The following is a 26,152-nucleotide window of genomic DNA, read 5'->3' on the forward strand; positions in this document are numbered from 1 at the left end:
TCACACAAGAAATATAATAAGCACAAGGGCACAGCAAATGTCCCATGATCACAAAAAGATGAAGGGGTCCTAGACAGAAATCAGAAGAGACTAACAAAAGGGAATGATTAAGAAAACTTGTGAAATTGTATATGAAGATGACTGCAGGATAAATAATCTATGAAGGTTAAAACTTAATTTCTGTCGAAATTTCCACGCAAATAAATGTAGCCAGGAGCCATTTTTCTTTGACTAAATGATGACTGCGGCAATTAAGGTCTAGATATGTCTGGCACAAATAGCACATTACAGGACATGGGAAGGGTGCTTGGCAACCTGGGAAAATTTTTCCTGCTGTGATGTGGAGGATGAAACTCCTTTCAACAGATCTCTAGTTACTCAAGGCATAGAAACACCATTGAGGATGAAAGCAGTTATCAGTAACCAACTAGACACCTGAGAAGTTAAATTTGGCATTTTGGTGCATTTCACTAGACACATGAATTTTTCAAAACTGAATTTGATGAAACTGAACTGAGCAACTTGTGCACTGTTGGAGTGAAAAAAAAATATTAATTTATACTCTAAGTAAACAAAACTGTTTACTTTCTTTGTATGTATATCCTAATGTCACTGTCTTAAAATATTTTTAATAAAGATGTTAAAAAATCAATTTAGATACTTACTTTTTTCTGGTCAGTAGGTGTATGAAGGCGCTAATGCTCATGCTAATAATTATGTGTAGCTATCCAAGAATATTCAAAATATCAGTTAGCAAAGTTACCCACATTATAAACAGGTTACAAACCAAGGCTGTGCCTCTACTTAAGATGAGCTAACACTATAAAAACTTTTAATTACTGTGGAATGAAATCAGACATAGCGGAAAAAAATGAAAGACAATATTAACAAATGTTACATTTATTATTCAAAAAACGTAATTACTGAGTAACATGAAAAACTACCTCTAAAGTGCCTCTTTTGGAAGGATTTAGCACCAGGAAGCGTTTGAGGAGGTTTTCACAGTCTGTAGACATATAGAAAGGGATCCTATACTTCCCTCTTAATACTCTTTCTCTTAGCTCCTAAACAAAGGAAAATACAAAAGTAACTTAGAGATTTAGTTTCACTGACAAAATACACAAGCAACTGAAATATTTTTCCTAAGCCAATATAAGTGCAAGATGACCTGAAAGAGTAAGCTATTTCAAGGGAAAGCAGTCTGCATACTAAAAAAAAAAAAAAAAAACACTTTCTGGCAGGGGTAAAGTAATTCTAACAATAGTTATATCCCATACAATTAAAGAATGGCTGTGTAAAATCTTACCATAACCACAGATGTCCTCTTCTATATGCTGCAGTATTCATAACATGGGGGAGTCTACCTCTGGCTGACTCGTACGTCCAGTGTACAAAAGTCTATTGCTACTGTGAGGTACTCATGACGTCATAGAGCATCAAAATGTATGTTGATCACAAAACAACACTGGGTAAAAAGCAGATGTTGGCACGTTACAGACCTCACAATGTAACAAAAAGGTCCAGCCAGATCCAAAGTGAAGAAAACATGCCACCAACAAGGCAAGCAAGCATCAAGAGGAATGAAGGGGGGAAAGTAATACTGCAGCATATAGAAGAGAAGTACATCTATGGTTATGTTAAGATTTTACACAACTATTCTATGTCCTTCTATTCATATGCTGCAGTATTCACAACATAAGGGAGAACACCAAAGCTCGTGCGGAAAGAATTGGGTGGACAGCAAAAACATTCCCCACAATTCACTGCAGAATTGTCCTGGCAAAACCAGTTCTGGACCTGGAAACGCCATCTAATTTACAATGTTTCATGAAGGTATGAACAGAACACCAGGTAGCTGCTACCAGGGATAGAGCAAATGTCCAAGCCTTTAAAGAAGCCACCAGAGGAAGACATTGCTCTAGTGGAATGTGCCCTAATAGCCGAGGGTAGATTCTTTCCGTGAGTCACATTAACAAAAGAAAATTGTTTTAGAAATCCAAGTGAAATAGTCTGCTTGGAAACAGGCTGGTGCAGGGTCCTTGGGTAATGAGAAAAAAACAGGTCAGATTTCCGAATTGGTTTGGTTTTATAGAAGTAATACCGGAGTTGCCTGTGCACACCTAAAGTGTGTAGGAAACTTACTAGAGGATTGAGAAGGAAAAAAGGTTGGTAACTTGGACTGATTGACAGATAACTCATTAACCACCCTGGGCATAAAGGAGGGGTTAGTGCACAGGGAAACACTATCCCTGTGAGAAACCGTGAAGGGGGAAAGAGGACATGAAAGCCTGTAAACTCGGACACCCTTCTGGCAGAAGTATAGTTGAGATCCCAAGGAGGGGGGACTGGTTTTCCTTGGTGGTCTAATGTGAAGGATGCCTTTTATGAAGAGTTTAACTTCCAAACTGGAAGCTAAGGGGGGGGGGGTGACACAGGCAGACATGCAGAGACAGCAGAAAGATTAGCTTGTACGAGTATGACAGTCCACTCTTCAGTAATTCACAGAGGTAAGAAAGGACCACTGGAAGATCCACTAGCAGTGGTTGTAAATGCTTAAAAAAACAGATGGAAAACTTTCCATTTGGAAACATAGGATTTCCTAGTTGTGGGTTTTCTGGCCTCCTGTAGAACTTGTAGCACATCCTCAGAAAAAAGGTGTCTGAAGGGAATTAGAAACCTAACACCCACAGGGTCAATTACAGAGTTGACATCTGTGGATGTACCAAGTGCCATTGTCCTGTGTGAGTAGGTCCATTCTGTGAGGTAACTTGTGGTGATTGCCAGTGGCTAAATGCAGAAGGGGGAACCAATACTGTCTTGGCCAAAAGGAATCGCCAACAAGATTTTCGGTTGCTCCTGTTGCATTTTCAAAAGGGCCTTTTGAAGTACAAAGGGAGGAATGCATAAAGAAAAAGTACAGTTGTGTACTTACCATAAATGTAGATGTTTGTGTGTATTCACTGTTGCAGTCATTACAATTGGGTTATCCTGCTGGCAGGCTAACTGCAGTCGGCCTGAGTTGCAAAGTCTAGGTCCGGCGTCGGTTGCTGTCGCCTCCTCCCTGACGTCAGTGCGCCAGGGGATAAAAGATGCAGCAGACACCATTTTCTTCAGTTTTTCTTGCCCCAGATGTCAGGTGCCCCTAAAAAGTAGGCTTAATTATGCCAATAAGCATGCATACACAAAAAACAACTTTTCCTTCATCTACAAGCAAATACACCACATAGGTTGTATAGAATAGAGAAGTACAGTAAGTCCCAGCAAGGAAAAGGGGGATGGTGGGAGGGTAACCTGGACTGCAACAGTAAATACACTCTAACATCTACATTTATGGTAGGTACACAACTGTACTATGTTCATCGTGTTTCACTGTTGAAGTCATTACAATTGGGTTGAATCCCAAAGCTAAGGTTGGGAGGCTGGCTAAATAGGATTAGGAGAGGCTATCAGGCCTTGCAGAACTGCAGTGGCAAAGCCTGCCCTGGATTTAGAGTAGAGAGGTAAGTGATAGTGCTTTGTAAAAGTATGCACTGAATTCCAAGTTGCAGCCTCTAAGATGTCTTTGGTTGGTACTCCTCTGAGGAAGGTTGCTGAAGTGGCTGCTGCTCTGGTTGAATGTGGTCTAATGCCCTTAGGCACTGATTTGCCATGCTGTGAATAGAAGAAACAAATGCAGTGGCCTATCCACTTTGAAATAGTCTGTTTTGAGATGGGCTTTCCTTGTGATCCTGCAGCATATGCTACTAGAAGTTGTTCAGTCTTTCTGAAAGCTTTGGTTCTGTCCAAGTAGAAGCGTAGCTGCCTGTAAATGTCCAAAGAATGCAGAAGTCTCTCACCCTTATTCTGTGGGTTTGGGTAAAAGGTAGGCAAATGAATTGTTTGGTTAAGGGCCACACTGGACACTACCTTAGGCATAAATGTAGGGTTTGTCCTTAGAGAAACCCTGTCAGGCTGGAAAATGATAAAAGGTTCCACAGCCATGAGTGCCTGTAACTCTGAGACTCGTCTAGCGGAGGTTATTGCTAGGAGCAGAGCTGTTTTCCAGGATAAGAATTTTATATATGCTGCAGAGGCCGACTCAGAGGCAGTGTGAGTTTTTCCAAGACATAGTTGAGGTCCCAAGCAGGTATTGGTTCTCTCCTTGGAGGACTTATGTTTTTGGCCCCTCTGAGGTACTACCTTAGCAATGGATGAGAAAAAAATAGGTGGTTCTGTATTGTAATGAGCTGAAAGGCAGAGGCATGAATTTTAATTGATGAAAAGGAAAGGCCTTTATCCAGCATCTCAGTTAAGTATTGCAAAATCTGAGGAATATTTGTAACAGTCGTGTCAATACCTAGTGCCTGGTTCCAAGCACAGAATCTCTTCCATTTTTCTGCATAAGATTTTCTGGTGCTAGGCCTCCTAGCCTCCAAAATAACATCCATCACTGCTTTAGAGAGAGGTGCATCTTGAATGGCTACATTATCCGCCATGCTGCCAGACCTAAGGTCCTCAGCTGGCTGTGCAGTATTTGACTGTCCTGCTGGGACAATAAGTGAGGAATTTGAGGTAATGTCCAAGTTGGGCATTGAGACAAGCTCTTTAGGATTGGGTACCAGTGCTGGCGGGGCTAGTCTGGGGCAATCAGTATCATTTTTGGCTTCTCTTGTCTGACCATTAAGAGTACCTTGGGGAGGAGAGGCAGTGGAGGAAAGGCATATACGGTTAGGTTTTTCAAGCTGAAAGATAGAGCATCCCACTTTCCATGCTTGCTTGTGATAAGTCCTTGTGCAGAATCTCTGTAGTTGGCAGTTGTGAGGGGAGGCAAATAGGTCTATGTCCGGGCATCCCCAGTTCCTTGTAATCATGCTGAAGACTTGTGGATCCAATTTCCACTCGTGGGGATCCATTAGGTTTCTGCTTAGCTCATCTGCCAGAGTACTTATCCTTCCTGGCAGGAATTGTGCTTGCAGATGTACTTGGTAAGTCAGTGCTGTCTCCCACAACTTCATGGCTAGTCTGCAGAGGGGGTAGGAATGCGCGACCCCCTGCTTGTTTATGTACCACATGACTGTAGTATTGTCCGTCTTTATCACTAGCTGTTCTGGATGAAGTTGATCCTTGAAGGCTGTCAGAGCATTCTGATCAGCTAGCATCTCTTTTTGATGGATATGTAGATGCATTTGACTTGCGGACCATGTGCCCTGAATACATCTTCCTGCCATATGGGCCCCCAGGCATAATCTGATGCATCTGTTGTCAATGTCTGCCTGGCTGTGGGTAAGGTGAATGGCTGCCCCATGTTGAGGTGACAGGCTTTTGCTCACCATCAAAACTCCTGTTGCAGGCAGGGAATGAGGGTAATTATTGTTTCCAGGCTGTGGCAATGTTGAGTCCAAACACTTTTCATATACCATTGAAGTTTCCTGATATGCAGTCTTGCATATGGAATTAGCAGTATGCAGGATGCCATGAAGCCCAAAGCCTGCAGAATTTTTCTTGCAGATAACTGGGTCTTTGTTGCCAACATTTTGAAATAAGCTGTCTGTCGTGAGATAAGCCATCTGGGCAGTTGTATTTAAGCTTGCACCCAGGAATATTATCTCGAGAGGGTACGAGCTTTGATTTATTTTTGTTTACTGTGTACCCCAGACCTGTTAGTAATCTTTTTACAAACGCCAGATGCTGTAGTAGGATGTCCTTGTTCTCTGCTTGAATAAGGCAGTCATCCAAGTAAGGATATATTTGTATTCCTCTGTCTGCAAAATGCAATTACTGGTGTCAGGCATTTTGTGAAGACCCTGGGCGCAGTAGACAAGCCAAAGGGCAGTGCAGAGAATTGGTAGTGCATTGAGCCAGCTATAAATCTGAGGTATCTTCTGCATGAATGCCTGATTGGGACATGCAGGTATGCCTCTTTTAGGTCTTAAGTCACAAGCCAAGATTTCTTGCCCAGCATGGGCAGAAGCTGCTGCAGAGTTAACATTTTGAATTTTGGAATATCCAGGAATATGCTTAGTATAGACAGGTCCAGTATTGGTCTCCAGGCTTTGTCCTTTCTGGGTACCAAGAATAGCCTTGAGTAAAATCCTTGTCCCTGCTCTTGCTGTGGTACTTGCTGAATGGCTCTCATGTCCATGAGGGATGAAACTTGTTTTTGTGCCTCTCCCCATGGACTGCGTGGCAGGTCTGGCATAACATTTGGCCTTGGCAGGGTGTGAAAGTGGAAACTGTAGCCTTGAGATACAATATTTAAGACCAATTTGTCCTGGGTGATCATGTGCCAATTTTGTGAAAAAAGTGCTAGTTTTCCCCCTAAAGGAGCTGACAGAAGATAAGTGCTTGGTGCTGGCAGGGGCAAGTCAATGAGACTGTTTCCTGTATGGCTGTGATTTTTCCACTCCGCTTTTGGAGGTAGAAGCACCCCATTGTTTAGGCCTGTATGAGCCTTGGGGCTGTGATCTGCCTCTGGGGCCTGTCCAACACTGGAAAGGACCAGTTCTTTGTAGGCCAGTTTTTGCTAAATCTGGGAGGCTGCACCTGTAAGAAATCCTTCACTGTTTTCATAAATTTAGCTTTGTCCTCCATTTTCTTCAACACCTCTTCTGCTTTAACACCAAACAAGGTATCATGCTGTAATGGAGCTTCTAATAGCTTTAATTTAACATGATCGTGCAGATTCTGTTCTTTTAACCAAGCATGCCTCCATAATGACAGAACCTGTAACTGCTGCCCTGCAGGAGGCCTCTAGAGAATCAAAACCACATTGCAAAGTATGCTTTCCCACTTGTTCAGCTGCATGCAATAAATCTTGCATTTCTTTGTTTTCTGCACAAATATTTTCTATTTAAGCAGGGACATAAGATATTGCTGATATTTAAGCATATGAAACTGACAATTTAAAGCTCTTACAGCCAAGGTAGCAGAAGTATAAATCTTTTCCCCCCCCATCTGTCCAGGGCCCTTGAATCCCTATCGGAGGGGATAGGGTTTTTTGCAGTGGAAGCCTTGACACCCTTGGGACGCAGAGAAATCATTTCTGGGTCAGCAGCAAGGTTTTTGTAAAGAAATTTATGAGAATCAGGAACCCTGTAGTATCTGTCTGGCTTAACAGGAGCTGGTGGTAGAGAGTCAGGAGACAGGACAGACTCTGAAAATATATCTACAATGTCTAAAACAGGAGGAATAGCAAGGGGCCTGTGCTGGGGTAATACAAGGAAGTCTGAGCCTTTTATTGGATTCTGAGTAATCTTGGCTCTCCCAATGGAAATGCTCCCTCATAGTATGCAGGGTCTCCCCAAAAGAATAATCCTCAGGAGGTGAGGCTGAAGGGATAGATTCTTCAGCATCAGAATCCTCATAGGGAGGAAGGGAATATTCCTGTTCAGAAGAGGAATCAGAAAAAATGGAAACCTGATCTGAAGATTCACATTCTATCTCTTGCCTAGGCCACTTATCAAGAGGGGGATGGGAATCCCTGATCAAAGTAATTAGGTCTTCGGACATTTTAAGCATCTGTTTTTTAGGCATGGAGGTCTGTCCAGGAGAATGCTGTACTTGTTTCTTTGTCTTTTGAGCCGCTTTAGTCTTTGCCTTTGAAGCTGAATATGGCTTTACATGCAACTGTGTAGGCCTGAAAACACCTTCAGAAGCAGATGCCTGCTAAGCGGCTCTGGACCCATCTGAGGGAATAGTTTCAGAGTGTCCAATACCTTGAGTTTCCAGCGGCCTAGTCAGCTCCAAACGGGAGTCGGAAGCGGGCATCAGGGGCTGCAAAAGCACCTCACTGAGAACCAGCGACAGGCCTAATGGAAGCTTCGTCGTTGGTTTTGGACCTTGGATGCCTGTCCTTTTCTTTGCGCTTTTTATAAATCCCAGTAGTAAGCTGTTCCAATGGCATTATACAACTGAATCTTCTGCCAAAGTAATGAAATGCAAAATCGTACCGACGCTCAGTGCGTTTGTTAAATCTAGCACAAAACCGACAACCAGCAACATCGTGGTCAGGGCCTAGGCAAAGAATACAGTTAAAAATTAAAATCCTTATGAGGTATTTGCTTCCCACAAGAAATACAATAATTTTTTCTGACATCGGTATGGAGCAAGAAAAAAGTTTCCCCAACGGGGTACTTAGCTTTAATGAAGACTTCGGATCTGAAACTCGAATTTGAAAATCTCGAGTCTGCCGACTGGCACTTGCGAACTGCTTTTGCTTCGGGCACTGCGCGGCAAGCAAGACTGAAGAAAATGGCGTCGGATGAATCTTTTATACGTCTGGCGCACTGACGTCGGGGAGGAGGTGACAGCAACCGATGCCGGACCTAGACTTTGGAACTCAGGCCGACTGCGGGTAGCCAGCCAGCAGGATAACCCAATTGTAATGGCTGCTACAGTGAAACACGATGAACATGTACAGTTGTATACACTTACCATAAATGTAGATGTTAGAGTGTATTCACTGTTGCAGTCATCACATTTGGGTTATCTGCCTGTAGGTAGCCCTCAGCCGGCCTGAATACCAGAGTGTTGGATTCCTGCATCAGATGCGCTCTCCTCTTTCATGACGTCAGGTCGTCAGGGGGTATAAAACATGCAGCATACGCCATTACATCAGTTTTTCTTGTTCCAGATTTCAGGTGCCCCCACAATGGGAAGCAATTATAGACTATGGTACCCCTCCAACAAAAAGCAAATACACCGGAAAGCTTAAATACACCATACGAGAAGGAAAGGTAGAGCCAAGAGAAGTCAGGGGGCTGGAGGGAGGGTAACCAGGACTGCAACAGTGAATACATTCGAACATCTACATTTATGGTAAGTGTACACAACTGTACTGTGTTCTTCGTGTTTTACTGTCGCAGTCATCACATTTGGGTTGATTCCCAAAGCCAAGGAAGGGAGGGGGAAATTAAAGAGCATTAGGGCCAGCTATTAAGCCCTGCAAGACTGCAGTGGAAAAACCAGCCCTGGATTTAAAAAAAAATAGGCATGTGGTAATGCTTGGTGAAGGTATGTATAGAGCTCCAGGTAGCAGCTTCTAGGATGTCCTTGGTGGGAACACCTCTGAGAAAGGCAGTAGAGGTAGATGCAGCCCTAGTGGAATGTGATCTTATCCCCTTGTGGGGTAGGTTTTCCAAGGTGCTTATAGCAGAAATGAATGCAATGGCCTATCCACTTAGAAATGGTTTGCTTTGAAATGGCCTTCTCCTCTGCCCTTGCAGCAAAGCCAACTAGCAGCTGCTCAGATTTTCTGAGGCGCTTAGTCCTGTCCAAATAAAATCTAAGTTGTCTGTGCACGTCCAAAGTGTGCAGTATTTGTTCTCCTTTGTTTTGTGGATTTGGGAAAAAGGCAGGCAAATGAATGGACTGATTAAGGGCCACATGACACCACCTTGGGCATAAAAGGATTGGTCCTGAGGGAAATCCCGTCTGCATGGAAGATAATGAAGGGCTCCACTGCCATGAGGGCCTGCAATTCGGACACTCTTCTTGCTGAAGTGAATGGCTAGAAGGAAGGCAGTTTTCCAAGAAAGGAATTTCAACTTTGCAGTTGCAGCTGTCTCGAAAGGGAGAGACAGTGAGCTTTTCCAATACAAAGTTAAGGTCCCAGGATGGAGTAGGGGCTCTCCTGGGGAGTCTTAAATTTTTGGCCCCTCTGAGGAATTGTTTTAGCAGGGGATGAGGAGAAGAGGGGTGGGTTCAGTATTATAATGTGCTGAAATGGCAGAGGCATGAATTTTAATAGACAAGGATAAGCCCTTGTGGAGCATTTCTGTTAAGTACTGAAGAATATGAGGTAAGCTGGGCACTGTTTTGCCCATCCCCAGAATCTGATTCCAGTAACAGTATCTTTTCCACTTTTCAGCATAGGATTTTCTAGTACTAGGGCTTCTTGCCTCCAGAATGACATCTAGCACCTGTTTAATGAGGGATGCTGTTGGAAAGCTCAAGGAATTAGCCAGGCTCCAAGGTTCAGGGTTTGAAGCGGAGGGTGCAGAATCTGGCCCGCCTGCTGGGACAGCAGGGAAGGGGTCTGAGGCAGGTGCCATGGTTCCAGCAGTGTCATACTGTGCAAGAGGGGGTACCCAGTGCTGGCGTGGCCAGTCCGGTGCAATCAGTACAGTCCTTGGTTTGTCCCGTTTGATCTTTAGCAAAACCTTCGAGAGGAGAGGCAGAGGGGGAAAGGCATAAACTGAGAGGCTTTCCCAGATAAAGGACAGGGCATCCACTTTCTAAGCTTGACTGTGGGAAGTCCTTGTGCAGAATTTGTCCAATTGGTAGTTTAGAGGGGAGGCAAATGGGTCTACCTCTGGAGTACCCCATCTGTTCAAGAGGTTGAATATTTTTGGTTCCAGTTTCCATTCGTGTGGGTCCATGATATTTCTGCTTAGGTAGTCTGCCAGTGAATTTAGCTTGCCTAGCAGGAATTGAGCTTGTAGGTGCACTTGGTAGCTCAAGGCTGTGATCCACAGAGCCATAGCTAGTCTGTAGAGAAGGTACAAGTGAGTTCCCCCCTGCTTATGTACCACATAACTGTGGTGTTGTCTGTCTTTACCAATAATTGTCCTGGAAGTATATGGTCCTTGAAGGCTGTCAGTGAATTCTGTACAGCAAACATTTCTTTTTGGTTGATATGCAGGTTCATCTGTCTAGGGTTCCATTTGCCCTGAACGCACTGCCCTGCCAAGTGAGCCCCCCATGCATAGTCTGATGAGTCTGTTACAGTTTCGGCGGCAGGGGGTAGAGTGAAAGGGAGCCCTTTGTTGTGGTAGCAGGCCTCTACCCACCAAAGGAACTGTCTTTATACAAGGAATGATAGGAATCATTGATGCCAGGTCCTGAGGATGTTGACACCATAGGCTTTTTGATACCATTGCAGTTTCCTCATATGCAGTCTTGCATATGGAATTAGTAGAATGCAAGAGGCCATGAACCCCAGGGCTTGCAGAAGTTTCCTTGCAGATAGCTGGGTCTTTGTGGCCAGTTGTTTGAAGTAGGTTGTTAAATAAACTTGTTTCTCTGGAGTGAGGAAAGCCATCTGGGAAGTTGTGTTCAAGCTTGCTCCCAGGAATACAATTTGTTGGTAGGGTACTAGGTGAGATTTCTTTTAGTTTATGGTGTACCCCAGTGAGTTTAGAAGTTTCTTTACGAATGCCAGATGCTTTAATAGCAATTCCTGGCTTTCTGCCTGAATCAGACAACTGTCCAAGTATGGGTGTATTTGGATATTTCTCTGCCTGCAAAATGCAATGGCTGGAGCTAGACACTTTGTGAATACCCTGGGTGCAGTAGATAAGCCAAATGGAAGTGCAGAGAAAGTACAGTTTTGTACCTACCATAAATGTAGATGTTCGAAGATCCACATTGCTGCAGTCCTAACTATTGGGGGTAGTCCGCTGTCCAGTCGGCCCGAATACCAAAGTATATGGCTGACGTCGGTCAGGGCGCATTAGACTGACGTCAGTACGTCAGGGTACTAATGCGCATGACCGACGTCATATCCTCAGTCTTTTCTTGCCCCAGATGTCAGAAGACCCTGAAAAGATAAGGCCAAAAACCAAAAACTCCCAAAATACCTGCACCAAAAAATATATATATATAATATATACACAATTAGCAGAATATAACCTCACCTACACAACCACCCCTAAACACAGAGGGGAAGGAGGGAGGGTAAATTGGACTGCAGCAATGTGGATCCTCGAACATCTACATTTATGGTAGGTACAAAACTGTACTATGTTCTTCATTCCACATTGCTGCAGTCCTAACTATTGGGTAGAATCCCAAAGCAGAGGTAAGGGAGGCTGGCAAATCATAAGGAAGCAGGAACTGACAACATGCCTTGCAAAATAGCTGTGGCAAAACCAGCCCTAGACTTAGAGTAGAGAGGAAGGTGATAATGCTTAGAGAAAGTATGCACTGAACTCCAAGTAGCTGCCTCCAAAATATCCTTAGTTGCCACCCCCCTTAGAAATGCCGTGGAAGTGGCAGTAGCCCTAGTGGAATGAGGCCTAATCCCAGCTGGAATCTCCTTGCCATGATGGGAATAACAAAATGTAATGCAACACCCAATCCACCTAGAAATAGTTTGTTTTGACACAGGCTTGCCCTTTGAACTCAAAGCAAAAGAAACAAACAACTGCTGAGACTGCCTAAAATCCTTAGTCCTGCTCAAATAATAACGCAATAGCCTGTGTACATCTAAAGTGTGCAAAATCTTTTCCCCTTTATTTTGGGGATCTGCATAAAAGGTAGGCAAATGAATAGTTTGGTTTAAAGCCACACTAGAAACCACCTTAGGCATAAAGGAAGGATTAGTGCGTAAAGATACCCTATCCTTATGAAAAATCAAAAAAGGCTCCACTGCCATAAGGGCCTGCAACTCAGAAACCCTTCTTGCAGAAGTAATGGCCAACAAAAAAGCAGTCTTCCATGACAAGCATTTCAATTCAGCAGTAGCCGCAGCTCAAAAGGTTGTAGAGTAAGTTTCTCCAACACAAAATTGAGAACCAAAGCAGGAGTAGGAGCTCTCTGGGGTCTTATATTCTTTGCCCCTCTAAGAAATTGCTTGAACAAAGGATGCGAAAACAATGGTGGGTCACAATCATAGTGAGCTGAAATTGCTGCAGCATGAATCTTAATGGAAGAGAAAGACAAACCTTTGTCCAGTAACTCAGTAAGATATTGAAGAGCCACACTCAAATTTGGCTCAGTAATCTCCAAATTGTTTGCTGCACTCCAAAACAAAAATCTCTTCCATTTTTCTGCGTACACTTTCCTTGTACTAGGTCTTCTGGCTTCCATAATCACATTTAAAACTTGTTGAGGAAGCTGAGACCTGCTGTCTTTCAAAACAGAATATGCCAGGCTGTTAGATGTAGAGAGTGAAGCTTGACATTGAGCAGATGACCGTCCCTCTGAGACAACAGGTGTGGAATCAAGGGTAAAGGCCATGGAGGCTTCCTTACCAGACTCCTCAGTAATGGGTACCACTGCTGCGAGGCCAATCTGGAGCTATTAAAATCATCCTTGGCTTGTCTTGTCTGACCTTTAGAAGCACCTTTGGAAGAAGAGGCAGAGGTGGAAAGGCATACACATGAAGATTTTTCCAACTGAAAGAAAGAGCATCCACTTTCCAAGCTGTGTGATGAAATCCCTTCGTGCAAAACTTTGGCAGCTGGTGGTTTAGTGGAGAAGCGAACAGATCTATGTCTGGAGTTCCCCATGACACTGTCAATTTTGAAATACATGAAGATCCAGTTTCCACTCGTGGGGATCCATGATTTGTCTGCTTAATACATCTGCTAAGGAGTTCTGTGCTCCCGGCAGAAACCTTGCCTGAAGAGTTAGTTGCAGACTGAGCGCAGTCTCCCATAAAATCATTGCTTGTCTGCACAATGGGTAAGAATGTGTTCCCCTTGTTTGTTGATGTACCACATGACAGTTGTGTTGTCTGTTAGAATCAACACCTGCCCTGGAAGAAGTAACTCCTTGAAAGCAATTAATGCAAACTGAACTGCTAACATCTCTTTCATGTTGATATGTAGATGCTGTAGTCTGGCAGGCCACTTGTCTTGTATCCACTTTCCATTTAGATGAGCTCCCAAGCAATATCTGAGGCATCTGTCGTTAGAATCTGACTTGCCTCTGGCCGGGTCACAGAGAGTCCCTTGTTTAGGTGACATTCCTGAGCCCACCACAAAAATTCCTTTTGAATGCAAGGTATTATTTGAATGACAGTGTCCAAATCCTGGCAGTGCTGTGTCCACAGATTTTGAGATACCATTGTAGCTTCCTCATATGCAGTTTGGCATTGGGAAGCACCAGAATACAAGATGCCATGAACCCTAAGGCTTGAAGGACTGTCCTTGCAGTCAGCCCGGACTGAAGAGATAGATGATGGAAGTAACTGGAAAGATTCTTTTGTTTGTCCGGGGGTTTAAAGGCCATCTGGGCCGCTGTATTCAGTCTCACACCCAGAAAGCACATGTCTTGAGAGGGTACTAGACTGGACTTTATTTCGTTCACAGAATACCCTAGGCATCTTAGCACTGCTATGACATATTCCAGATGCTGTAGAAGATCTTCTTTTCTTGAGCCAGAATCAGGCAGTCGTCCAAGTAAGGATAGATTTGGATTCCTTTTAGCCTGAAGTAAGCTATCACTGGAGCCAGAACCTTTGTGAATACTCTGGGCAGTAGATAAGCCAAAGGGCAATGCAGAGAACTGATAATGAGAATTTCCAGCTCGAAAGCAGATACTTCCTGCAACTTAGTCTTATTGGCACATGAAGGTAAGCTTCCTTGAGATCTAAAGTTACCATCCAGTGATCTTTGCCCAGCAGAGGTAAAAGCTGTTGTAACGTCAACATTTTGAACTTGGGAATGTCCAGATAAGTGTTGAGGATAGATAAATCCAAGATTGGTCTCCACGTGTTCCCCTTCTTTGGTACTAGGAACAGGCGAGAATAAAATCCTAGGCCCCTTTCCGGCACAGGAACTGACTGAATGGCCCCTATTTGGAGCAACAGAGAAATTTGCTTGTGAGCCTCTGTTCTTTGAAGAGGAGGAATGTCCGGCATGCCTTTGAAAGGAGGCAAGGTATGGAAATAAAACCTGTAACCGTGGTGAATAATATCCAGAACCCATCTGTCTTGGGTAATTAAATTCCAATTTTCTTTGAAAAGAGACAGCCTTCCTCCCAAAGGTGCTGCCAGGCAAGAACGTACTGGCAGCTGAAAAGGCAGGTCATTGGGTCTGCTTCACGAAAGGACTGACCCCTGCCCTCACCAGAAGTCTGAGCAGGGGAACTCCCTGTCCTAGGCCTAAAAGAACCCTGAGCTCTGCCCCTACCACGTCTAGACCTACCCCTAGACTGGGAATCATAAGCAGGATAAGTCCATCCCTTAGTAGGCCAATTTCTACTAAACTTGGAGGCTGCACCTGCAAAAATCTTTAACAGTTTGCATAGACTTAGCCTTGTCCTCCATTTTCTTCAAAACTGCTTCCACAGGCGAACCAAACAACACATCAGACTGTAAAGGAGCATCCAAAATCCTTGTCTTAACATGCTCAGCTAAATTTTGATCTCTCAGCCAGGCGTGCCTACGAAGAACAGAACCAGTGGCAGCCACCCTGGAGGAGGCCTGCACAGCATCAAAACCACACTGCAAGGAATGTTTACCCACCTGTTCAGACACATGAACTAAATCCTGCAACTCTTTACACTCAATACCTTCAGCCAGAGCATCCACCTTAGATTTCAACTGTGAAAGAAGATAATTCTGATATTTTAACATGTGAAACTGACAATTCAACGCCCTCATGGCTAAAGTGGAAGAAGTATACACTTTCTTTCCCCATCTATCCAAAGCCCTTGCCTCTATCAGGAGGGACAGGATTTTTAACAACTGAGGCCTTCACACCTTTAGGCCCCTGAGAGACAGTTTCTGGGTCTGCTCTAGGACTCTTAAAAAGATACTTATGAGCTTCAGGCATCCTATAATACCTATCCGGTTTAACTGGGGCAGGAGGCAAAGAATCAGGATTCAGGGAAGCCTCTGCAAACACATCTTCCACCACATTCAAAACAGGAGGTATAGCTAAAGGCCTATGCTGGGGTAAAAAAAAGTATTCCCTAAGCCTTTTCCTGGAATCAGAGAAATCTTGACCTTCCCATTTAAAATGCTCCCTCATGGAATGCAGAGTCTCTGAAAATGAAAAATCCTCAGGAGGAGAAGCAGAAGGAGTAGAATCATCCACATCAGAATCAGAATAAGGAGGGTACTCCTGCAAGTCTTCAGAAGACTCAAGCCTCCGAGCATTGCTCAAAACTCTCAAACTCAGGTTCCACCCTAGGCCTCTTATCAGGAGGGGACATAGAACCCCTAATCATAGTTATCAAATCCGCTGCCTTTTTAAGCATATGTTTCGTAGGCAAAGATCCTGAAGCACTAGGAGAAACCCCACAGAAGCAAAACTGGGCCTCCCCCTCAAGGAAGCCTGGGAAACTGAAGGAGGCTCTAACCACCTTAGGAAGAGAGGGAAGAACAGCCACCTGAGAAGCCCCTCAGCCTGGCCTACTTCCTGAGAGGATACATCCTGTAACAGTAAAGTCTCCTCCTGAGACTCCAAAGAGACACCTGGCAAAACCTCCGGCTCCACTGAGCCTTCCAAAGAACCGACGTCTGGGACTGTCGGTTCCTCCACTCTAGGCTTTGCTGCTTTATCTTTGCGTTTTAGCGAAGCGCCGGAGCATCCGGCGGCATTCTATAACTACAACGCTTCCCAAACACTAACCTGGCACAGTCTAACCTTCTCTTAATAGTGCGTTTGTTAAATCTAGCACAAGAGCGGCATCCAACAACGTCGTGCTCAGGCCCTAAACAAGGTATACACAAAGTATGGTAATCCCTATGAGGTATCTGTTTCCCACAAGAAATACAGTTATTTACTTTTCTGACATCCGGTTAAATACTGAGGCAAGAAAAACCAAAATATTCCCCAGCGGGTACTTAGCCAACTTTGATTCGGTCTGAAACTCTGACTTCAGAAACTTTCAGAACGCCAACCTGCACTCGCAAAATTGCTTCTGCATCGGACCATGCGGCAAAAAAGACTGAGGATATGACGTCGGTCATGCGCATTAGTACCCTGACGTACTGACGTCAGTCTAATGCGCCCTGACCGACGTCAGCCATATACTTTGGTATTCGGGCCGACTGGACAGCGGACTACCCCCAATAGTTAGGACTGCAGCAATGTGGAATGAAGAACATCTGAAAGGGCATGGAACCTGCCCTGAAGCGTAGGTATTTTCTGCAAGATTCCCTTAATGGAATGTGCAGGTAAGCTTCCTTTAAGTCCAAGGTTCTCAACTAGGCATCTTGCCTATCATAGGAAGCAGCTGTTGAAGTGTTAGCATCTTGAGTTTTGGGATTACCAAAAAAGTGTTTAGAATAGAGAGGTCCAGGATAGGACGCCAGGAGCTGCCTTTACTGGGTACCAGGAAAAGTCATGAATAAAAACCTTGTCCCCTTTCATCTGCTGGAACAGGTTGAATAACCCTGATACTTAGAAGAGAGAACCTGCTGTTGACCCTCTGCCCACTGATTTGGGGATAGGTCTGGCCAACCGTTTGGAGTTGGTAGGGTGTGGAAGTGGAATCTGTATCCTTTGGGAAACTATATTCAAAACCCATTTGCCCTGGGTAATAAGTTCCCAGTTTTTTGCATGCAGGGTGAGCTTTCCACCTAAGGGAGCAGGTAGTTTAGCAGGGCTTGGAAGGTTAAAGTAAAGTTATTGTGCCATTTTTCCGTAGGAGGGGTCTTTCTACTCTCTGCTTTGGAAGTGGGAGCCCTCCACTGCTTAGGCCTGTGCGTAGCCCGAGACTGTAATCTAGGTGGTCTGTTGTTCCTGGGTTTGGACTAAAAGCCTGGAAGAGACTGGAAAAGACCAATTCTTTGAAGGCCAATGCCTAAATCTGGGAGGCTGTACTTGCAGGAAATCTTTAACAGTTTGCATAGATTTAGCTTTTTCCTCCATCTTTTTGATGACAACTTCTACTATGTTGCCAAACAGGTGGTCTTGGGTTTAAGGGAGCATCCAGTAATTTAGCTTTAAGATGATCTGGCATGTTTTGCTCCTTAAGCCATGCATGCCTTCTAAGTACAGACCCAGTGACAGCAGCCCTGCAAGATGCTTCTAAAGCATCAAAACCACATTACAAAGTACGTTTACCAACTTGTTCTGCAGAATGCATTAAATCTTATAATTCTTTGTGTTCAGCAGAGTCAGGAATCAACATCATTTTCTGTTTAAGCAGCACCATAATATGCTGCTGATAAACATATGAAACTGGCAATTTAAAGTCCTAATGGCTAAAGTAGCAGAAGTATGTACCTTCTTACCCAATCTATCCAAGGCTCTAGAATCTCTATCACAAGGGGTAGGGTTTTTGGCAGCAGTAGCCTTAATGCCCTTTGGCCCTTGGGAAATGGTCTCTGGATCCGCAGTAGGATTCTTGAAGAGGAACTTGTGAAAGTCAGGTACTCTAATACCAGTCAGGTTTTCTGGGAGCTGGAGGTAAAGTGTCTAGGGAAATGCTAGATTCCAAGAAAGCATCTACAATGTCCAGAAAAGGAGGGACAGCGAAAGGCCTATGTTAAGGAAGGAGTAGGAATTCCCTAAGCCTCTTTTTGGAGTCAGAGTAATCCTTGCTTTCCCAGCAGAAAGGCTCCCTAACAGTGTGTGTAAGGTTTCACCAAAAGATGTAATCCTCTGGAGGGGAAGCAGAGGGAATGGAATCCTCTGCATCAGAATCCTCAAAGGCAGAAAGTGGCAAATCCTGGTAATCAGAAGAAACGGAAATATCAGATTCCTGACCAGAAGGAAAATCAGTTCTAGGTCTCAGAGGGGGAAGGCTGGCTCTCCTTAATTAAGATAAGGTCTTCAGCCATTCTAAACATTTGTTTTTTAGGCATATGTGCCTGAGCATGTGGTTTGGACGTTGATTTTCTAGGCGTGGGTCGAGTTTTAGGCCTGGATGAAGATGGCGTTGGTTTAAAATGCAAGTCTGTAGGCCTGAATACACCCTCAGAAGCCGGTGTCTGCACAGTGGCTCCGGACCCAGCCAAGGTAGAAACATCCGCAGGTTCATTAGTCTAAGAAGCATCTCACGGCATACCAGACTATGAATGGGTCTCAGTAGAGGCCTGCGAATCTGAAGTAGCTGGTATCAGGGGCTGAGAAAGCACCTCACTGAGTACCGGCGGACTGGCGACTAGCTTAACGGAAGTGTCGTCAGCAGTTTTGGAACTATGCAGTCTGTCTCCGTTTTTATCCTTACATTTTTTTTTTCAGAATATCGGTAGTTGGATGGCTTACCAAAGCCATTTCTGGATAGTTAAACAGAGTACCAAAATAATTTGCTGCAAATATAGACCAATGACGAATAGTTCGGGGTTGAACAAGGCACAAAACCAACAGCGAAGAACATCGTGGTCTGGGTCTAGGCAAGGAATGCAGTACAAATGAAAATCTTTGAGGTATTTGCTTTCCACAGTTAATACAATTGTTAACTTTGACTGACACTGGTTAAGAGCAAGAAAAAGGATCACCAACGGGGTACTTAGGGTTTTTTGAAGACTTCAGTTCTGAAACTCAAAAACGAAAATTTCAGGAGTCGGACGACTGCCACTTGTGAGCTGCTTCTGCTTCGGGCACCGCGCAGCAAGAAAGACTGATGTAATGGCATCGGCTGCATGTTTTATATCCCTGTCGACCTGACGTCATGGAAGAAACAGCATCCGATGCAGGAATCCAAGACCCTGGTATTCAGGCCGACTGAAGGCTACCAGCAGACAGATAACCCAAATGTGATGACTGCAACAGTGAAACACGAAGAACATCATCCCCTTCCCAACAGAAAGATGGGGCATCCCTCTGTCATGCCAAGGGATCTGGGACCCGGGCACAAAACTTGGGACATTATCTGTTCACAGTGAAGGCAAAGAGATCCACCTGAGGTGTATCCCACTGATGAACCATGTCCATAAACACATTCCTATGTAACATCAATTTGTGGGATTGACTCATGGACATGCTCAATGTGTCTGCCACTACATTCTGAGTTGAGGGAATGTAAACTGCCTGGAGGGAAAGTTGACTCTAGAAAGCTAATTCCCAGGCCTGCAAAGCCAGTTTGCACAGTAGGTAGGAATGTGTCCCTCCCGGTTTGTTGACATACCAGAGTACTGTGGTGCTGTCTGTATACCACCTTAAAACTCCTGGGTAAAGAAGAGGTTTGAAAACTTCTACAGCGAAGATCAGGGTCCTCATCTCCTTTATACTGATGTGCTCTTCTTTTCTGGGCTGGAGATCAGACATCTCTGACCCTCCATGAGTCCAGTGTTGCTCTCCAACCCATGTGTGAAGCATCCATGTACAGCTCCTGAGTGGGAGGAAGTGGTTGCAAGGTTAAGTCTGGGTTCTTCGCCACCTGCTGTATCCACAAGTGTAATTTCTTTTTCAGGAAAGGCAGGAGCGAGATAAACTCCAGAGGGTGGGAGTGTTATACCCATACTATTCTCAAAAACACTGGAATTTCCTCATGCCCAACTCGACTAGAAGAAGCATGGGAATAGTGGAAGCCATAAACCCCAGGAGGTGAAGAAATCCCTAGCAGAGATTGGGGGAGCAATTGGTCCTGGAAGTAGGAGATTTATTTTATTTATTTTACATTTGTTGACCAGGACAGTCTGACTGGATACATGTCCATTTTCAGCGATGGCCCAGGGAGAAAAAAGTACAGTTTTGTACCTACCATAAATGTAAATGTTCGAGTGTACACCCTGCTGCAGTCATCACACTTGGGTTATCCTGTCATCAGGCGGTCCCCGCAGTTGGCCTGAATTCCAAAGTCTTGGTCCGGCGTCAGTTGCTGTCGCTTCTTCCCTGACGTCAGTGCGCCAGGGGGTATAAATGATGCATCCGGCACCATTTTCTTCAGTTTTTCTTGCCTCAGATGTCAGGTGCCCCCAAAAAGGTGGTCAGTAATTAGTACCAATCTAAAAAATTTAGCACAAACACAGCATCCCTCCAGCTATAAGCAAATACATCAGAAAGGTATTGTAAAGATTTAGTTAGGTCAGAGGGGATGGAGGGAGGGTAACCTGGACTGCAGCAGGGTGTACACTCGAACATCTACATTTATGGTAGGTACAAAACTGTACTATGTTCATCGTGTTACCCTGCTGCAGTCATCACACTTGGGTAGAATCCCAAAGCTAAGGATGGGTGGAGGAGTCAAAGAGGGTTAAAGGAGGCTAGAAGGCCCTGCAGAACTGCAGTGGCGAAGCCAGCTCTAGTCTTGGAGTAAAGTGGTAAGTGGTAGTGTTTGGTGAAGGTGTGTACTGAACTCCAAGTTGCAGCTTCCAAAATATCCTTGGTTGGCACCCCCCTGAGGAAAGCTGTAGATGTAGCTGCTGCCCTGGTAGAATGGGGCCTTATGGTAGCAGGAACTGGTTTTCCATGATGGGTATAGCAAAAATGAATGCAATGTCCTATCCATTTGGAAATGGTCTGTTTTGATATAGCCTTCCCTTGTGAAGCTGCAGCATAGGATACAAAGAGTTGGCCAGATTTTCAGAAAACCTTAGTTTTATCCAAGTAGTAACGTAGTTGCCTGTGAATGTCCAAGGAGTGCAGGAGTCTTTCTCCTTTGTTCTGTGGATTTGGAAAGAAGGTGGGTAAGTGGATGGTTTGATTTAGAGCCACACTGGATACCACCTTAAGGCATTAAGGAAGGATTAGTTCATAGAGAAACTCTGTCTTGACGGAAAATGAGGAAAGGCTCTACTGCCATTAGTGCCTGAAGCTCTGAGACTCTTCTGGCTGAAGTTATTGCTAGCAGCAGGGCAGTCTTCCATGATATAAATTTTAGATCAGCAGAGAAAGCTGGTTCAAAAGGAGATAGCGTAAGTTTTTCCAGAACAAAGTTGAGGTCCCAGGTTGGTGTAGGTGCTCTCCTAGGAGGCCTAATGTTTTTGGCCCCACTAAGAAACCGTCTTAGAAGCAGATGTGAAAATAAGGGTGGATCCGTGTTGTAGTGGGCTGAAATAGCTGAGGCGTGGATTTTAATACATGAAAAAGAAAGTCCTTTGTGCAACATCTCAGTTAAATACTGTAGAATCTGAGGCAGGTGAGGCTGATGGGTATTTTGGCCTTTAGCCTGGTTCCAGGCGCAAAACCTTTTCCATTTGTCAGAGTAGGCCTTCCTGGTGCTGGGCCTCCTACTTCCAGAATAACATCCATAACTGCTTGAGGAAGAGGAGCCTGCTGGTTGCTTAGGTGATTTGCCATGCAGCCAAATTTAAGGTTTTGAGCTGGCTGTGTAGAATCTGATTGTCTTGCTGTGTGAGCAAATGAGCAATTTGTGGTAAAATCCAAGGTGGGCCCTGGGCCATATTCCTTAATAGTGGGTACCAGTGCTGGCGTGGCCAGTCTGGGGCTATGAGTATCATTCTGGGTCTCTCCTTCCTGACTTTCAGAAGCACCTTTGAGAGAAGGGGCAATGGAGAGAAGTCATATACTGTCAGGTTTTTCCAACTGAATGAGAGTGCGTCCACTTTCTAAGCTTGATGGTGAAGTGTCCTTGTACAAAATTTTGTTAGCTGATAGTTTTGGGGGCTGGCAAACAGGTCTATGTCTGGGTGACCCCATTTTTGAGTTATCATTGCAAATACTTGTGGATCCAGTTTCCACTCGTGGGGATCCATGATGTTTCTGCTGAGGTCGTCTGCCAAAGTGTTCTTTTTTTCCTGGCAGGAATTGAGCTTGTAGCTGAACTTGGTAAGCTAGTGCTGTGTTCCACAAGGTCATTGCTTGCCTGCATAGAGGGTAGGAATGTGTACCCCCTTGTTTATGTACCACATTACTGTGGTGTTGTCCGTCCTTACTGTAAGCTGTCCTGGATGCAAGAGGTTTTTGAAGGCTGTCAGGGCATTCTGTACAGCTAGCAGTCTCTTTTTGATTGATGTGCAGATTCCTTTGATCTGAAGTCCATATGCCTTGAACACACTGTCCTGCCATGTGTGCCCCCCAGGCACAGTCCGATGCATCTGTTGTCATAGTTTGCCTGGCTGGGGGCAAGGTGAAAGGCTGACCCTTGTTGAGGTGACATGCCTGTGACCACCATAAAAACTCTTGTTGAAGCAGGGAATGAGAGATATCATTGTGTCCAAGCTGTGGCTGTGTTGAGACCATACGCTTTTTAGGTACCACTGTAATTTCCTCATATGCAGCTTTGCAAATGGTATTAGTAGTATGCAAGATGCCATGAAACCCAAGGCCTGCAGAATTTGTCTTGCAAGGAGTTGGGTCTTTGTTGCCATTGTTTTGAAATATTGAGTCAGTTGTAGTTTGTCTGGTGTCAGATAAGCCTTCTGGGCCGTTGTATTCAAGCTGGCACCCAGGAATGTCATTTTGTGAGGGCACTAGTTTTGATTTATTTTCGTTTACTGTGTACCCTAGGCAACTTAGAAGATGTTTTACAAAGGCCAGCTGTTGTAAGAGGATGTCCTTGCTTTCTGCTTGGATGAGGCAGTCGTCCAGGTATGGGTATATTTGAATTCCTCTGTCTGCAGTATGCAATTACTGGTGCCAGGCATTTTGTGAAAACCCTGGGCGCAGTGGATAAGCCAAAGGGCAGTGCAGAGAATTGGTAATGGGTTGAACCTGCAATGAAACGGAGGTATCTTCTGCAATTTTGTCCGATAGGGACATGCAGGTATGCCTCCTTGAGGTCCGTTACTAGCCATGCTTTCTTGCCCAACATGGGAAGAAGCTGCTGTAGTGTTAGCATCTTGAATTTGGGCAACTGTAAGAAAGTGTTTAGAATTTAAAGATCCAGAACTGGTCTCCAGGCATTGTCCTTTCTGACGACTAGAAAGAGTTGAGTAAAATCCTTGGCCTTGCTCCCGTGTAGGTACCAGATGAATGGCTCTCATGTCCATGAGAGCTGTAATTTGGTTTTGTGCCTCTTCCCATTGATTTTGTGGCAGGTCTTCGTTGGCAAGGTGTGGAAATGGAATCTGTATCCTTGTGAAATTATGTCTAGGACCCATTTGTCCTTTGTGACGACGCGCCAGTTGTCTGAAAAAAGTGCTAATTTTCCTCCCAAGGGAGCTGCCAAGAGGGTCTTGCTTGGCCATATGAGGTTTAAGTCATTGAGTTTGCCTTCTAGTAGTTTGGGGCCTGTCTTCTCTCCTCCTTTCTGTGTTGCAGTGCCCCATTGTCGAGGTTTGTAGTGGGTTTGTGGTTGTCCTCTGCCTCTTGGATGTCTGTATTTACCCCTCTGTGGTCTGTCAGTAGCTGGAAAGGACCATTTTTTGTTGGCCAATTTCTGCTGAAGCGAGGGGGCTGAACCTGTAAAAAAATCTTTGACCATCTGCATAGATTTTGCCTTATCCTCCATTTTCTTTAAGACGACTTCTGCTTTAACTCCAAATAGGACATCCTGCTGTAAGGGAGCATCTAGTAGGTTTGCTTTAACATGATCAGGCAGAGTTTGTTCCTTTAACCAAGCATGCCTACGTATAACAGACCCAGTAACAGCTGCTCTACAGGAAGCTTCCAAGGAATCAAATCCACATTGTAAAGTATGTTTGCCCACCTGTTCAGCTGCATGCAAAAGATCCTGCATTTCCTTCAATTCAGGCTGTTGAGGGAGTGTGCTCATTTTTTGTCTTATTTGAGACATTAGAAATTGCTGGTATTTTAGCATGTGAAATTGACAATTTAGTGCTCTCATAGCTAGAGTGGCTGAGGTGTAAACCTTTTTCCCCCACCTGTCTAGTGCTCTGGAGTCCCTTTCAGAGGGTACTGGATTTTTTGCCATAGAAGCCTTAGCCCCCTTTGGGACCCCGGGAGATAGTCTCTGGGTCAGCAACAGGGTTTTTATAAAGGAATTTGTGGGAGTCAGGCACTCTATAATATCTGTCTAGTTTGGCTGGAGCAGGAGGCAGAGAATCTGGATTTAAACTAGATTCTAAGTAAACATCCATAATGTCTAAAACTGGGGGGATAGCAAGAGGTCTGTGCTGGGGAAGTAAAAGAAACTCTCTGAGCCTTTTCTTTGAGTCAGAGTAGTCCTGACCTTCCCAGTGAAAATGTTCCCTCATAGTGTGTAAAGTTTCCCCAAAGGAGTAGTCTTCAGGGGGAGAAGTTGAGGGAATGGAATCCTCAGCATCAGAATCTTCATAAGGGGGAAAGGAGTAGTCTTGTTCCTCAGAGGAGCCTGAGGAAATAGACACTTGATCAGAGGAGGCATAATCTTCCTCTTGTCTAGGCCTTTTGTCGAGGGGTGGGGGGGTGGGAACCCCTGATTAAAGAGATCAAATCTTCAGCCATTTTAAGCATCTGTTTCTTAGGCATGGGGCCTTAAACAGGAGACTGAAGTGCAGTCTTTTTAGGTTTAAGAGGAGTCTTAAGCTTAGGATACGTTTTTATAGTAAGCGTTGTCGGTCTGAAGACACCTTCAGAAACAGACGGTGTTTCTGCAGCACCGACATCTCTTTCTGCAATGTCGTCGGTAGGGTCTAAAGAAAATGGCTGCGTCGGCCTAGCACTCTCCACCAAAGGATCCAAAGCGGTCTCGGGTTCCAATTCTGTGGTAGCCAGGGGCTGCGTAGGCACCTCACTGAGAATCGGTGAACCAGAGACCAGCCCAGCCGAGGCCTTGGAGTCTGGCTTGGGTCTAGGCTGCCTGTCCTTATCCTTGCGTTTTTTGTGCACGCCGGTAGTCGGTTGCTCCGACGGCATGGTGTAGTTAAATTTTCTACTGAAGTAGTGTCATGCGAAATCAAAGCGTCATTTTATAGTACGCTTATTGAACCTAACACAAAAGTGACAACCAGTGACGTCGTGGTCTGGGCCTAGGCAAGGTATACAACAAGAATGAAAATCCTTATGAGGTATTTGCTTCCCACAAGAAATACAATTAAGTTTTTCTGACATCTGTCTGAGGCAAGAAAAGTTTCCCCAACGGGGTACTTAGCTTTATTGAAGACTTCGGATCTGAAATTCGACTTCGAAAATCTCAGGAGTCTGCCAACTGGCTCTTGCGAACTGCTTCTGCTTCGGGCACCGCGCGGCAAGAAAGACTGAAGAAAATGGCGACGGATGTATCATTTATACCCCTGGCGCAGTGAAGTCAGGGAAGAAGCGACAGCAACCAACGCCGGACCAAGACTTTGGAATTCAGGCAGACTGCAGGACCGCCTGACAAAAGGATAACCCAAGTGTGATGACTGCAGCAGGGTAACACGAACATCTCCAGAGTATACATAATAAAACATAGTAATAAGGACAATATAACAGAAACAAAGGTGAATGTAGCAATGCAGACAAATACAAATAAGCTATTACCGTTAATATTTTGACAGTCAGAAGTAGACAGTTTCACATTTGCAAGCACTAGTTATAGTGAGGAGAAATGAAAACACATTAGCAATGACATCTAGTAGATTTTTGTACATTTATTAAAGCTGGCTAGCCAGGTTTGTTACAGTGGCAGAGCCAGTTTAGTGCCAGATGTTGTTTGAGTTTGGTCTTAAATTCATGTGGGGAGGAAAGCATAGTAATGTCAGCTGGGAGTTGATTCCATGTTC

At 44.6% G+C, this 26,152-nt stretch overlaps 1 protein-coding gene across 1 annotated transcript in view; it reads right to left on the reverse strand.

Annotated features, from left to right (window-relative positions):
- MARK3 (microtubule affinity regulating kinase 3) overlaps positions 1–26,152 on the reverse strand; it is a gene marked incomplete in the record, with an annotated part of 2,430,063 nt that overhangs the window by 950,988 nt on the left and 1,452,923 nt on the right. The window contains 1 exon segment of the mRNA XM_044074521.1: positions 945–1,064. Within this exon segment, the coding sequence (XP_043930456.1) occupies positions 945–1,064 (120 nt within the window).

The sequence above is a fragment of the Protopterus annectens genome, chromosome 6.part0, assembly GCF_019279795.1.
Source record: "Protopterus annectens isolate FY-2018-M chromosome 6.part0, PAN1.0, whole genome shotgun sequence".
NCBI classification, from domain to species: Eukaryota; Metazoa; Chordata; order Ceratodontiformes; family Protopteridae; genus Protopterus; species Protopterus annectens.